We start from the raw sequence: 15,281 nt of genomic DNA, 5'->3' as shown, positions 1-15,281 counted from the left end.
TTTTTTACAAGGATGGCCCACTAGCTCCATGACTAGAAGAAAGGGAGGCACTTGGGTAGATGGACAAGGACAATTATGCTTAGTTCCATATTTTATGATGATGATGATTTGACACTGCTAGAGGATAGTAGTCGACAAGCAGTGGCAGTGGAGGGGGGCAAGCTTAGCCTCACAGTGGTGCTTTTTAAGGATTACATTAGCACTTCCCGGTGGCTTTTTTCTTTTGGTTTACAGCTCTTCCCACCGTGTCTATCCACCAGATTACATGTTTTCTTACAAACAAATGAGTAATCTATGTGCGGGGCCAGTGTGGCAAGTTGTAGTAGTCAAGAAAGAAATACATGGGAAACTTCTAAGGATTCCTCATATGATGTTGAACAAAGTTTTGCAGACTTTGGAACTGGACAGTCCATGAGTAGCACTAACATTAAGAAGAGCCAGAACCCCATGTGGACAATATCCATGTCCTCCACATCCACAACATTATCCTCCACAATCCCCAGATATTATCCACCCAATACCAGCCCCCTAGCAAGATTCTAAGGATAAAATTCACAAAATCCTTATCATCAAAAAATAAAAAAATAAAAAATCACAAGATCCCTTTCCCCTTCTATTAATTAATTTAAGGAACTGGACGTGACCCTATCATTCTGTAGACTAATTACTTAAGAGAGTGAAAATGAGCTGAGGCATGTTTTATTTGTTCATGCAAATATCATCAAGTATGAATTCTGAGTATGAACTATGACCATGTTATGTTGCTTATGAATAGATATTTGATGTGCTTATGTGATTGTGCCATGAAGTATGCTCCAACAATGGAGTACGAACTTGTCATATTGTTTATGTTTATTTGTGATTTCATTTTACTTAAAAAAATGTGGAAAATCAAGAATGTGATTCACCACACTGCTGTTACATGCCCTATTTCATGCCCAATCACTCGTCCCCAAAGTTTTATTACGTGACTAGCCAATATGGAACTACAAACTAGTACAGCTTCAAATAAGATCCTAATTGTCGCATAGATATTGATACGCTCCCCATTGTATCAGTCTCAGCCCAACTTTTCTTAGGTATTGTCCGCTTCAACCCATTAGCCTCACAGTTTTGCCCCACAAAAGGCGCCTCACATATTTCGAGTGTGAACCAACCTTATAAGCCTAAGACATCCTCAGTACACATCTGATGTGAGAACGTAACATGCTCTCTTACCCGATCTATGACCATCTCATTAGAGTGGCTCACACCTCTGTGTAGGATCCATCCACATGATAGTACCCCCAAGGTTGCTCTAAGATCAAGTATAATGGTCTCTACCCCATTCCGGTGAGGTATTATCCGCTATGGCCCACTAGCCTCACAGTTTTGTCCCACAAAAGGCACCTCATGTAATTAGAATGCGAACCAACCTTATAAGCCCAAGATCTCCCTACTACATAGCCGATGTGAAACCATGATAACACTCCATGCACTTCCAAGCTTAAATAAACTATCCAACTTAGCAGAAAATCTTAAGAGACAATTTTGGGAAGACATGGATAGTAATATACAAGGCTTACCAGGGACTGAAAAAATATTTATAGGAGGGGATCTGAATGGACACGTTGGAAGAGATAATAAAAATTATGAGAGGATACATAAGGGGTATGGACATGGAGACAAAAATGAGTCAAGGGAGATGATCTTAGACTTCACTATGTCATATGATTTTAGTATAATGAATACTTATTTTAAGAAGAGAGAACAACACTTAATAACCTTTAAAAGTGCACAAAATAGAAGTCAAATAGATTTCTTTTTAACTAAGAGGGTAGATCGTTTATCATGCAAGGATTGTAAAGTTATTCCAGGTGAAAGCCTAACCACACAACATAGAATCTTAGTGTTAGATAAATGTATTAAAAAATGGAAGAAATAATATAAAATAAACCAGTGTAAGAGAACTAGATGGTGGAACCTAAAAGGAGAAAATATAATAAAATTTAAAGATAAAATGATCAAAGATGGGGATTGGACTATAGAGAATGGGATAGATACAAATACTTTTTGGAATAGATTAGCTAGCTTTATTAAAAAGATAGCAAAAGAGATTTTAGGTGAATCAAGGGGAAGATTCTCGAATAGCAAAGAGAGTTGGTGGTGGGATAAAGATGTACAAAAAATCATAAAGACAAAAATAATTTGGCATAAAACATGACAAAAATGTAGAAATAGAGATAACTTTGAAAAATATAAGGAGGCAAGAAAAGATGTAAAAAAGGTCATTAGTGAAGCTAAATATAGATCATTTAATAGTTGTATGATACATTAGGTACAAAAGAAGGAGAAAGAAATATATTTAAACTTGCTAAAGCTAGAGAAAGGAAGAGTAAGGACTTAGGAAATGTAAAATGTATAAAAAGTGATGATGATATTGTCTTGGTTAAGGATGAAGACATTAAAGAAAGATGGCGTAGTTACTTTAGTAAGTTGTTTAATGAAAACCAAATAGAAGGCTTAAACTTGGAATGGTCAAATGAGGAAAAGACTAAAAATATGATATTTATTCGCAAAATTAGAGTTCACGAAGTTAAGTTTGAAAAAGATGAAAAATGGGAAAAGCTATGGGACCAGATAAAATCCCAATTGAAGTTTGGAAGTGCTTAGGTGATAACGGAATTATATGGTTAACTAATTTATTTAATACAATTGTAAAAACTAAGAAAATGCTAGGTGAATAGAGGAAAAGCACTTTAATATATACAAAAATAAAGGAGATATTCAAAATTGTAATAACTATTGTGGAATTAAACTTATGAGTCATATGATGAAACAATAGGAAAGGGTAGTTGAACAAAGATTAATGTTAGAAACGAAGGTCTCAGAAAATCAATTTGGTTTTATGCCTAGGAGATCTACCACAGAAGCTATTTATATTTTAAGCAGATCAATGGAAAAGTTTAGGGAAAAGAAGAGGGACTTGCATATGATATTTATTAACCTTGAGAAAGCATATGATAGGATACCTAGGGAAGTTCTATGGTGGGTTTTTGAAAAAAAAAGTGTATGTAGTAGGTATACCGATGTCATTAAGGATATGTACGATGGAGTGATAACTAGTGTAAGGACTATAGATGGAGAAACTAAAGAATTTTCAATCACCATAGGTGTACATCAAGGATCTGCTTTGAGTCCTTATCTTTTTTGTTTTAGTGATGGACCAATTGACTAAGAGTATTCAAAAGGAGGTTCCACGGTGTATGTTGTTTGCATATGATATTGTATTAACTGATGAAACTAGGGACGGAGTAAAGGCTGAGTTAGAATTATGGAGAGAAGCTTTAGAATCTAGAGGATTTAGGATAAATAGAAATAATACAAAATATATGAAATGTAATTTTGGTAATGATAGGAGGAATATTGGAGACAAAGTTAAACTTGATGATGAAGAAATAAACATAGCACTTGTATATTTCGATACCTTGGATCTATTAGGAAAGCTGAAGGAGAAATTGAAGATAATGTAATGCATAGAGTTAAAGCATGTTGGGTAAAATGGAGAAGTGCTTCAAGTGTGCTATGTGATTGGAGAATACCCTTAAAATTGAAAGGGAAGTTTTATAGGGCAACTATAAGACCAGCTATGTTATATGGATCGGAATGTTGGGCGACGAAGAAACATAATATCCAAAAAGTAAAAGTTGTCGAAATGAGAATGCTTAGATGGATGAGTGGTATAACATTGAAAGATAAATTACGGAATGAACATATTCGTGGTAAGTTAGGTGTAGCTCCTATAGAAGATAAGATAAGGGAGAGACGACTCAGATGGTATGCACACTTACAACGTAGGCCACGTAATGCACCTGTGAGGAAGAGTGATTTAGTTACTGTGGGGGGCAGTTGAAGGGGTAGGGGTAGACCTAAAATAACTTCGGAGGAGATAGTGAGTAAGGATTTAATATCCTTGAATCTATCAAAAGAAATGATTCATGATCGCATAAATTGGCGGAAAAAGATTCATATAGCTGACCCCACCTAGTGGGACTAAGGCTTGGTTTTGTTGTTGTTGTTGTATCTTTGAGTAGGTGTGTTTTTGTTATAACCAAGGTCTTAAATTTCGATTTCGACTCAAATTTTGAAGCTCCAAAAGTATGGAAATTTTGATTTTGATGTTAATTTCAATTTCGATTTGAAATTATAATGGAAACCAGTAGGAGAACATGGAATTCTTTTATGAAGCTTTAGAAATGACTAATAGACATAATAATGTAAGTTTTAGGACTAATATATTAAAAGTAAATCCATTTATGTTGTGTATAAGGTGGAGAAGTTGTAACATAATACGTGCGTCAAACATATTTGTAAAATAATGTATCTTAAACATATTTAGTGAATCAGTTAATACAAATGAAATTTATAAATCATTTAAATATTATTTATATACAAATAATGATAATTTAGAAATGAATGGTTAAATAAAATGTTGTTGTAAGTTTATTTTTTTCATATAATTTCAAAAGCACTTGTAATAATCATTTTTTTCGATAAAAATAAATTAAAAGATAAATTTCAATTTACTCTTAGATCCCTCATTTGAATTCCGAGGAAATTTCATTACATAGTTCAAATTTCGACAAGTTTCACTAAAATTTCGAAATTTTGATAAATTTCGGATGATTTGTTGAGATTTCGACGGAAATTATGGAAGATGGAAATCGACAGCCATTTCGATTTCGAGGGTGACAGAAATCAGAAATTTCGACAAAAAATTCGATAATTTTGCAGAAATTTAAGTCCACGGTTATAACTAGTCGATGAGTTAACTCATAGTTAATGTGAGATGGCTCAAAGTAAAGTTACAGCCAGACTTTCTTGAAAAGAAAAGGCAAACCAATTAGAATAGCAAGGGGAAAATATTACAAAAAGAGAAAACATTTACGAAGAAAAAGGCAAGGAGTTCTGAAACGAAAGAAACAAGAAAGATTTAAAAAGTAAACCCAATGCCACCCAATCACATTTGAGTCTTGACAACCTCGAAGCAACAGCTCTTCAAAAAACCAGCAGTAAAAGCCCAAAGAGATACCAAATCGCGCACCCTATCCCAGATTAATTCCAGAGACAATCGCCTTCCATAAAAGACAAGAGCATTCCATCTCAACAAAATTCCCTATAAAACAGCAATAAGGGCACAGCTCCACAAATTCCCCGCATCCTTACCCTTCCAAAAACCAACAAATAAAAATACTCAAAAGCTCCTCCACAGGATTCAGATACAACAAATTTCGTTAATTACTCTGAATAATCTGCTTCACAGACCTCAAGCAAAAAAACACTGCAGGAACAAATGGAGAATGGTACCCAAACTACTCCCACACAAAAGCACATATCTCGAGACAAAGCCTTTGAAGGCTTAATCACATGCATGTTGAGATTCTTGAGAAACTCTTATCTTATTTGACTTTTTCCCTAGAATTTGAACTAAAAGATATTACAAGCTACTTTCCCAGTCATTTGTTTATTCAACTTAAAAATGATCAATCTTTGCAATCATTATTTGGCAATGCAAGCAATTTTTGTAAGCTCTTTGAAAATATGAAGAACCTACATAGGAAATTCAAAAAGGGAGCCCAGCCAGCCCCAATTTTAAAAAAATAATAATAATTTATAGCAAAAGAAATTCATTAAAAGGAAGAAAATTTACAAGGGGAAGAAAAGGCATCTACCAAAAAAAAACTGGAACAACCACAGAAAAACTAAAACATCAAAAAACAGATATCAATCCAACCAATTCTTCCGATCCCTATTTAAATCATGAAAGCTAGATTCTCTAACCAAACCCGGTATGCCATAAAGAAGTCAAGAACTGAATCTTTTTCCACACCAAATACGAATACAACTTCTTCCCAGGAAAAATCCACGCATTAGGTTCCAACCAAGGACCCCATAAAACTGCATACTTACTACACTCCAATTTAAAAATCTCCAAGAATATTTCTTGCCAAGTTGATTTGACATGCTATATTTGGGATATATTTCACAAATATATATTAATTCTGAAAAGTGGTTTAAAGATTGTCTGATATGTAACACAAAGATTTTGAATTCAAATGCATTGATTGCTATCTTGCATGAGAGAATATTCTCAGCCTACTGCTTGCTTGACCATAGGTTTCCTTTCTAATTATGGCAGGCTGGAAACATTTACACATGACTGCAAAATGTTTACTATATCTTAGGAAGAATAGAAGCATTTCAAACTCAAGGTAATAAAGTGAAATCATTGTGGAGCATAATTCCCCGTGAAGCCAAAATGGCCAGTTAAAAAGCAACATAAAGTGTTGCAAGATCTTTTGCAAAAAATAAAAAGCAATAGTGCAAAGCTATTTTGCTAGAATGAGTAGCTAACAGAGAACTCATTGCACAACCAGATCCTCTATATTCCATGGTAAGCAAGCAACTAAGGTAACTCATTACTAAAACAGATCATCAATATTACACTATGAACAAACAACAGAGGCGACCCAGGGCTGAAGGAAACAATCTGCATTTCAATGTGAACAGTCACTTGAGTAAAATGATTCAGCACAAATCCTAAACAATGTATTGCTTGGCTTCAGTCTCTAAATTCTCTAGAAATTCATTATGAAGGATTTTTTTTTCTCATTGTGTATGTATGCTGCTACTTGCTCAAAGGTTTCTTACATAGGTTTCCTTTAGTTGGTATTGGGGCCAAAAACCCAAATCTGCATGGAGATTCACAAATTCTGTGTGCCTAGTGCACTTGTGCCATTGAGACTGTTAGTGGGAACTCCTGAGCAAGTACTTAGGGATTGGATAGTGAACATAGATCAAAGAATGACAGAACCGATATAATTAGTTAATAAATCTTCCCAGTCATCATTCATCATATAAACACCCCCACCCCCAAAAAAAAAAAACCTAAAAAAATTATTTGGTGCATAGCTTTACAAGATGTTATGTTTTCTTTTAGTTGTTGTTTAAGCATCTTCCCTGCACCATCAAGTTCCTCTGGAGGACAGAATAACCCAGAAAATTCTCAAAAGGACCTTTTCCATTACTTCTGAAAGAGAGTTACACACCAAAGAGTAATTTCGAGTGTGAACGATATTCTTTTTGTTATAGTTTAATGCATAACCCTTTGATTTTTCTCCTCATGCTTCAAGATTTAAAAATTTACAAAAGGTACTGACAATGAAAATATGTCTTCCACAACTTATAACATATTAGGCATTCTAGGTAAATCACAATTCACAGGGTAGCATACACCATAATGACGATGGAAAAAATAAAATTAAATACTTGAATAATTATCATTTTTGTCATTTAATAAGACAGGCAGATTGCAAATTTAAAAATATAGAAGCTCCCTTTCAGAAAGCATTCAGCTAATGATTTAAAGCAAGCCAAAAGTGAAGATTTGTTTCAATAAACACAAAAAAATGTAAATAACAAAAGCAAAATTGAAAGAGAAAATTGATATTTTTTCCTCTAAGAGAAAAGAAGAGTAGAAGTGCAAAACAAGCAGGAAAACACCTTTAGTAAAGACGGGAGGACAAGCTTGACTCCCTGAGCAGTTAGCTGAGACATCATTGCACGTGCAGCACATTCAGCAGCTTCACGGACAGCAGCAATTTGATCAGAGAAAGAAACCAAAAGTAACGGTAACATTAGAATTACATACCTGGACAAAAGGAGAAAGGAAAATTGGAAATTAGTTCTATAATGAAACCCACATTAAGAAGTCATTGATTGCGTCATAGTTGGTCGTTATACATACGGTTCAAACAATTTTCCGAGTGTCTCACAAAGGCATTCGAATCCTAGTAAAGCTCCTTCACGACATCTTGCAGAACTCCTGAAATTTAAAGTAGCTTTCACTAAATTTGAAAAACTTATCTGCCTCAGCAACTTAAGAAAAGAAGATGAAGGTGCGAAAAGTATACAATAATGAAGAAAATTTTGTAACAAAATAATTGGATTTACAAGATTATCAACAAAGACCGAAATATAAGTATGTGTCGACGAAATATAAGTATGTGTCAACGAATTGTTAAATAAAACATAAAATTATAAAACCAACATGGGAAAGGCGCAAAATGAACAGTTGTTTCAAAGAACCAAAAACTTAAAACAAAAGCTTTTAGCTGTCAAAAATATCAAAACTCTAAATGATTTGTTCAAACTTCAAACAGTTACAATTCCATTTACATCAAAAGAAATTCTTGTTCTTTGTTGAAATTTCATGCCAAAAGCCCAAATTATTGAAACTTCAAAATTTCCATCAAAGCTTCGCGAGGGGAGAGAGAGAGAGAGAGAGAGAGAGAGAGAGCCGTGAACCTACTAAAGTTAGTTAATTCAGTTATTTAGTTGAAAGGTCAGCAGACAACTCAGCTTACAGTCAGCAGAACATTCAGCAATAAAATTATTCAGTCAGCAAGTTGCAGCCAGTGTGATTCTTATTCAAAGTTCTGTTCAACTTTTCAAAGTGGAATACAGCTGTCATCCATTAATAGCACAGGAGTGAGTTATTTAGTCTAGGAACTTGTCATATTCTTTGCCTTGTTTCTAGGTTTATTTAATGAGTGGTTAAGTTCCTAAAATATTAAAATTTCCCATATATTCCCCATGTACTCTGCCCTATAAATAGTGGTCTTATCCCAGTCATTTTATGTAGTGAAAAAATAGAAAAGAATCTCAAAAATTCAGCAAAAAGTGCTGCAGCACTGTAACTTTTTATATATGTAATTTCTTCATCAAATCAGTAAATTAAAAAGGCATTTTTTCAGTATTTTTCTTTTCTGTTTTTTATATTCTTCTGCTCCAACAAAATTTGGTATCAGAGCCATGTCATCCAACACCTCTTCCTCTGCTGGAACTATGTCCAATTATTCTCAAAACGAAGTACCCATCTTCGAAGGAGAAAGTTATGGGTACTGGGCTGATCAAATGAAAATTTTCTTCATTGCACAAGACTTATGGGGGATTATTGAAGAAGGGTATGATGATTCAACTTCAGAAAATGATGATTCATCCTCTACAAACACAAGCACAGCAACCTCATCTCAGAGATCTGCCCAGAACAAAGAAAAAATAAAAAATAATGCTCTTGCTTTGAGTTATCTTCATCAAGGGATCAGCAAGACCATCTATCCCTGCATCTTTAGCATTCAAAAGGCTAAAGACGCATGAGAAACACAGCGGAAGGAATTTCAAGGAAACAATAAAGTAGTCTCGATCCGACTACAATCTCTTTGGAAGAACTTTGATTGCTTGGCAATGAAAGATTGTGAAAGCATCAAAGATTTTTTCTCCAAGGTTGCTGAAATAATCAACCAAATCAGAGCTTATGGTGATCGGATAGAAGAAAAAAAGATCGTTGAAAAAATTTTCAGAAGTTTACCACCAAAATTTGATCATGCAGCTGCAGCAATTGAAGAATCAAAAGAACTCTCAATTATGACCATGTTTGACCTCTATGGTTCTTTAGAATCACATGAGGAAAGAATTAAAAGATCTTCAGGTTAGCCCTTGGAGCAGGCTTTTCAATCAAAGCTTAATTTGAACCGGAAAAATCAAGAGAGGAAGGGAAATTTTCAGTAACAAGACCAGTCTCAAAGAGGCCAAAATAATCAGTCCCGTGGTCATGGAAGAGGCCGTGGCAAAGGTAGGAATTTTCAGCCTCAAAGGTCTAGCAATCAAGGACAAAATTGCATCATATGCAAGAAGTCAAATCACACCTCAACTGAATGCTATTTAAGGTGTAAAAGGTGTCGCATTCCAAACCATTCAGACCGGGATTGTTGGCACAAGAAGAATGAAAGTTCAGAAGCAAATTTTAGCAAGGAAAATGATGAAGATCAAGTGTTTCTCACTTGTCTCAATGTTGAAAGCAACAATGACAAGGTTTGGTACCTCGACAGTGGCTGCAGCAAACATATAGGTAACCGTGAGTTATTTGTTAAAATTGATGATAATGCTTCAAATTCCGTTATTCTTGGTGATGGGAAATTTGTAAAAGTTGAAGGAAAGGGTGTAATAGCAATGCAGTCCAGATCAGGTGAGCAAAAATTCATCCATGGTGTTCTTTATGTCACAAGTCTCGCTCACAATCTCTTATGTGTGGGGCAGTTAATTCAAAAAGGATATCAAGTCCATTTTGAAGGAAATGAATGCAGAATCATAGACAAGAAGAACTCACTAATGGCTAAAGTTGAGATAACTCGAAACAAGGTTTTTCCACTCTCCATCAACTACACGAGTCCAGTGGCTTGAAGAGTGAAATTTCAAACGAATCTCAACTATGGCATCTCAGATATGAGCATTTAAATCATAAGGGACTGCAGCTTCTCAAGCAAAAGGATATGGTTCGTGGTCTTCCCCAAATAAATCAAATTGAAAAAGCTTGTGAAGGCTGCATTTACAGGAAGATGCACCACCTTCCTTACCCCAAAACTTCTTGGAGGGCCAAAACTCCTTTGGAGCTTGTTCATGCGGATATATTTGGTCCCACAAGAACACCATCTCTTGGAAACAAAAGGTATTTCATCCTTTTTGTTGATGATTTTACTAGAATGATATGGTTGTATTTTATTCAGCAAAAATCATATGCCTTCTCAATATTTATGGAGTTCAAAGCCCTCAGTGAAAGGCAAAGTGGGAAAAAAATGGAGATCTTAAGAACTAATCGTGGAGGTGAATTCATATATCACAGTTCATGAATTATTGCAAGAAGGAAGGCATTCAAAAGCAACTAACAGTGAGTAGAAGCCCCCAGCAGAACGGAGTTACTGAAAGAAAGAACCGGACCATTGTTGAAATGGCTCGGAGCATGTTAAAAGGTAAAGGACTTCCTAATCCTCTTTGGGCTGAAGTTGTACATACCACTGTTTATATCTTAAACAGGTCACCAACAAAATCAGTGAAGAATAAAACTCCCAATGAGGCTTGGTGGGAGAAAACCATATGTTAGCTATCTGAAAGGGTTTGGTTGTCTAGTCTACTCACTCAACAAAGCTCCCAATAAAGACAAGTTTGATCAGAAGGGAGAAAAGCTTCTGTTTATTGGGTACAGCGATGAATCAAAGGGCTACCGGCTGCTGAATCCTGTTAATCACAAGCTGACAGTGGCAAGAGATGTCATCTTTGACGAAAGGAGAGTATGACAGTCGACTTCCAGTGACCAGAACTCAACAAATATTCCAGATTTTGTACCAACTGAAGCAACAAGACCTAAATTAGCTACTGAATCTCAGAATCCAGCAATTTTAGAAGCTGAAATTGCACCCGAGAACCTTAGTTCAAAATCTGAAAATTCAAAAAATAAAGGAACTTCATCCTCTTCACCTGTCCTAATAAGATCTGAAAGAGTTAGAACACCTCTGGAGAGGTATGATGATTTTAGAAGCTATTTTTTTAATGAAAATTCAGAATTTGCTTTTTCTCTTGTGAGCCACAAAATTTTGAAGATGTAGTGATGGATAAAAAATGGAAAAAGACCATGGAAGAAGAGCTGAACGTGATTGAAAAGAACAACACATGGAAGCTTATGGATCCTCCTGAAGGCAAAGACAATATTGGTCTCAAGTGGGTTTACAAAACCAAGTACAATGAGGATGGTTCCATTCAGAAGTACAAGGCCAGATTGGTTGCCAAAGGTTATTCTCAACAACTTGGAGTTGATTTCAACGAGACCTTTGCACCGGTGGCAAGAATTGAGACAATTCAGCTTGTACTTGCAATAGCTGCCAAATTGAAGTTAAATGTGTATCAAATGGATGTTAAATCTGCGTTTCTCAATGGAGAACTGAATGAGGAAGTTTATGTTGAGCAGTCACGTGGATATGAAGTGAAGGGCAAAGAATAAAAGGTGTACAAACTGAACAAGGCTTTGTATAGCCTCAAACAAGCTCCACGAGCTTGGAATAGTAAGATTGATTCTTATTTTCAGAATTTAGGATTTCAGAAAAGCTCTCATGAACCAGCTCTTTATTTTTTTTAAAAAGAAACTGATTTCATCATTGTTTGCTTGTACGTTGATGATCTGATTTACTTTGGAAGCAATCTTCATTTACTTGCTGATTTCAAGCACTCAATGATGAAAAATTTTGAGATGACAGACTTAGGAATCATGAAGTACTTCCTCGGGATGCAAGTTAAGCAAGGAAGAAGGGAAATTTTCATTTCCCAAGAAAAGTATGCAGCTGATATCTTGAAGAAATTTCATATGAAGGACTGTAAGGCTGTAAGTACTCCTATTGCTCTAAATGAAAAATTAAATTCTGATAATGGAGCTAAGAAATTCGTCGAAAATCAGTATAGGAGTTTAGTTGGATCCCTTGTTTACTTGACTCATACTAGGCCTGATATTACACAAGTTGTTAGTATGTTGTATAGGTTCATGTACAGCCCAAGTGTACTTCATTATGCAGCAGCAAAACGGGTATTGAGATACCTTTAAGGCACACTAAAACTTGGACTGAAGTACAGTAAAGATTCTGAGTTTGTTTTGACCGGTTTCACTGACAGTGATTGGGCCGGATCAGTTGATGATCGAAAAAGCACATCGGCATATGTTTTCTGCCTCGTAAATGGCACCATTTTATGGTGTTCAAGAAAGCAAAACACTGTTGCCTTGTCATCTGCAGAAGCAGAATATATTTCAGCAACAGAGGCTGCTTGTGAAGGAGTTTGGCTGAGATAATTACTTAGTGATTTAGGACTGGAGCAAGAGGGTCCTACAACCATTTATTGTGATAATATGTCAGCAATAGCTCTAACTAAGAACCCAGATTTTCATGCCAGCAGGCATCACTTTATTCGTGACCTTGTGCAGAAGGAAGAAATTCAGCTAGAATTCATCAGCACTAATGAACAACAAGCAGACATGCTCACAAAACCTATTACTACTGAGAAGTTTTTGAAGTTCAGAGACATGTTAGGACTCACGGCTTTAAAGGGGAATTTGTGAGAAAGCCACGAACCCACTGAAGTTAGTTAATTCAGTTTTTCAAAGTGGAATACAGATATCATCCATTAATAGCACAGGAGTGAGTTATTTAGTCTAGGAACTTGTCATATTCTTTGCCTTGTTTCTAGGTTTATTTAATGAGTTGTTAAAGTTCCTAGAATATTAAAATTTCCCATCTATTCCCCATTTGCTCTGACCTATAAATAGTGGCCTTATCCCAGTCATTTTAAGTAGCGAAAAAATGGAAGAGAATCTCAAAAATTCAGCAAAAAGTGCCGCAGCACTGTAGCTTTTTATGTATGTAATTTCTTCATCATGTCAGTAAATTAAAGAGGCATTTTTTCATTATTTTTCTACTCTGTTTTTTCTATTCTTCTGTTCCAACAAGAGAGAGAGAGAGAGAGAGAGAGAGAGAGAGAGAGAGACTGAACCTTAATATTGAACAATTTCAGAACTCCATTTCAGTTCCAAAGAAATTTTTTGTACTATGGTTAAATCTTCAACACAGAGAGAGAGATAGAGAGAGAGAGACTGGGCCTTAATATTGAACAATTTCAGAACTCCATTTCAGTTCCGAAGAAATTTTTTGTACTATGGTTAAATCTTCAACAAATTTTGTTAAAATTTTGCAAATTCAATAATTTGGACAATTTATGAAAATTTCAATGGAATTTTGGATTTTTTTTAAGAAAGAAATTTATCCTTCTCAATTTCAAAATTGGCAGAAAGTCAAAATTTTCTAAGAATTTTTTTCTCATTTTTTATTTAAATTCAAAAAATGATCCCATTGTTCCTTTCCAACTACCATGTCGTCCCACAAATCTATTTTAGGCAGTGTCAGGACCACAAACATCTTGAAGGAACTAGACAAAAGAAATCTAACATCGTAAAATGGGAGAAAAAAAAAAAGATAAAGAAAATACAGAATAAGAACCCAAATCACCGCCCATCTTTCCATCACCCATTTATCCCACAGAATTTAAATACCAGCACTACCTTCAGCCCCTAGGCAATCCCAATCCGTATATTGTCCTCCCCAAATACTTCTCACCACATACAAGGTAATGATCTCCATTTTCACTTTCCTAATAGAAATCACGACAAAGCCACGTCTGCTTTGAAAAAGATAAAAAACCAATGCCAGTTGATACCTCAGTCCTGTTAAACCCATAACAGTCCAAGACAAAATCCTCTACTTCCTCCACATAACATCAAATGACCCTCCTACGGTCCTACCTCACCCTACGCCTTCCTCTCTTTCCAGAATTTGAGCCATAATGTATGTTGACAAATTCTTAAGCTCATTTTTCCCATTCTACCTTATATTTCAGAGTCCTTACAGTATCTTAGGCAGCATTATTTCTAAGTTGACCATCACCATAAAACATACAAATTTGCTCCCCCTCTACTACAACTGAAATTGCAACAGCATAGCATACCACTAAGTGGAATACTATAGGTGGAAGTGTGGGGCCCACTAACAACAATCTGATTGATTCCTTTTTTATATTATTTTAATTTTAAAAATGTACCTAACTTGAAATTTGTGGTTGAGCAATCATGATAGCACGAGGAGAAATTTTGACGGGGCATGAGATGAACTTTCAATTGAAATGTGGAGGTCACTGCTCAAGAACACACATGTGCAAACATGCTGAAGGCGTCAGAACATTGCTTTTGGCAGAGAGCTATTTTCTACACAACATTCAGAATATCCTAATTACAAAAGCATGTCACATAATAATTTACTATATCAATACATACTCGTCAGGTAACAAATTATACCCAATGTCCCTTAAATTCTCAAAGGTTGTCTGATCCAACAACTTAATCATGCAAAAAGCCAATTAGCACCAAATGGGACCACAAAATCACACACGTAATTATGATCCTTATTTATGCTTCCGGAATTCCCTCTAAAAATTTTAAATCAACTACCTCCAAACTTGTCTCAGAATGCAACATAACATCTGAATTAGCTGTTCTGACAAGTATGTAAACGATTGTTTCCTTCTTTTGAAGCCCAACCCTCAAAATTCCAACAAATATTTTTTAAAGAGCAACTAAATATTATTCATGACACACTAACATAACCTCCCAAAAATAAATCTGATCAATAATCCCACATCCCATTCTTTGCAAAATTCTAAATCCCAACCTGACCTCACTGACTTAGAACATTATACCCATAAATATTTGGGTGAACTTTGGTACATTATTTTGCAATAATTTTGATTTTTTTTTTTTGCATTAATTGTGATGAAGAAACAAGTTATTTTTGACTGCAGGAACAAGAAAAATATTT

At 35.2% G+C, this 15,281-nt stretch overlaps 1 protein-coding gene across 1 annotated transcript in view; it reads right to left on the bottom strand.

Moving 5' to 3' along the window:
• LOC131154214 (protein ILITYHIA) overlaps positions 1–15,281 on the bottom strand; it is a 122,924-nt gene that overhangs the window by 38,476 nt on the left and 69,167 nt on the right. The window contains exons 29-30 of the mRNA XM_058106834.1: positions 7,787–7,864; positions 7,543–7,690 (exon numbers count right to left, since the gene is read on the bottom strand). Coding sequence (XP_057962817.1) covers positions 7,543–7,690; positions 7,787–7,864 — 226 coding nt within the window. The remainder of the gene's footprint in view (positions 1–7,542; positions 7,691–7,786; positions 7,865–15,281) is intronic.

Source organism: Malania oleifera, chromosome 4 (assembly GCF_029873635.1).
Source record: "Malania oleifera isolate guangnan ecotype guangnan chromosome 4, ASM2987363v1, whole genome shotgun sequence".
In the NCBI taxonomy this organism is placed as follows: Eukaryota; Viridiplantae; Streptophyta; class Magnoliopsida; order Santalales; family Ximeniaceae; genus Malania; species Malania oleifera.
Note: the sequence above shows the minus strand (reverse complement) of the source record. Positions and strands in the feature narration are given on the sequence as shown.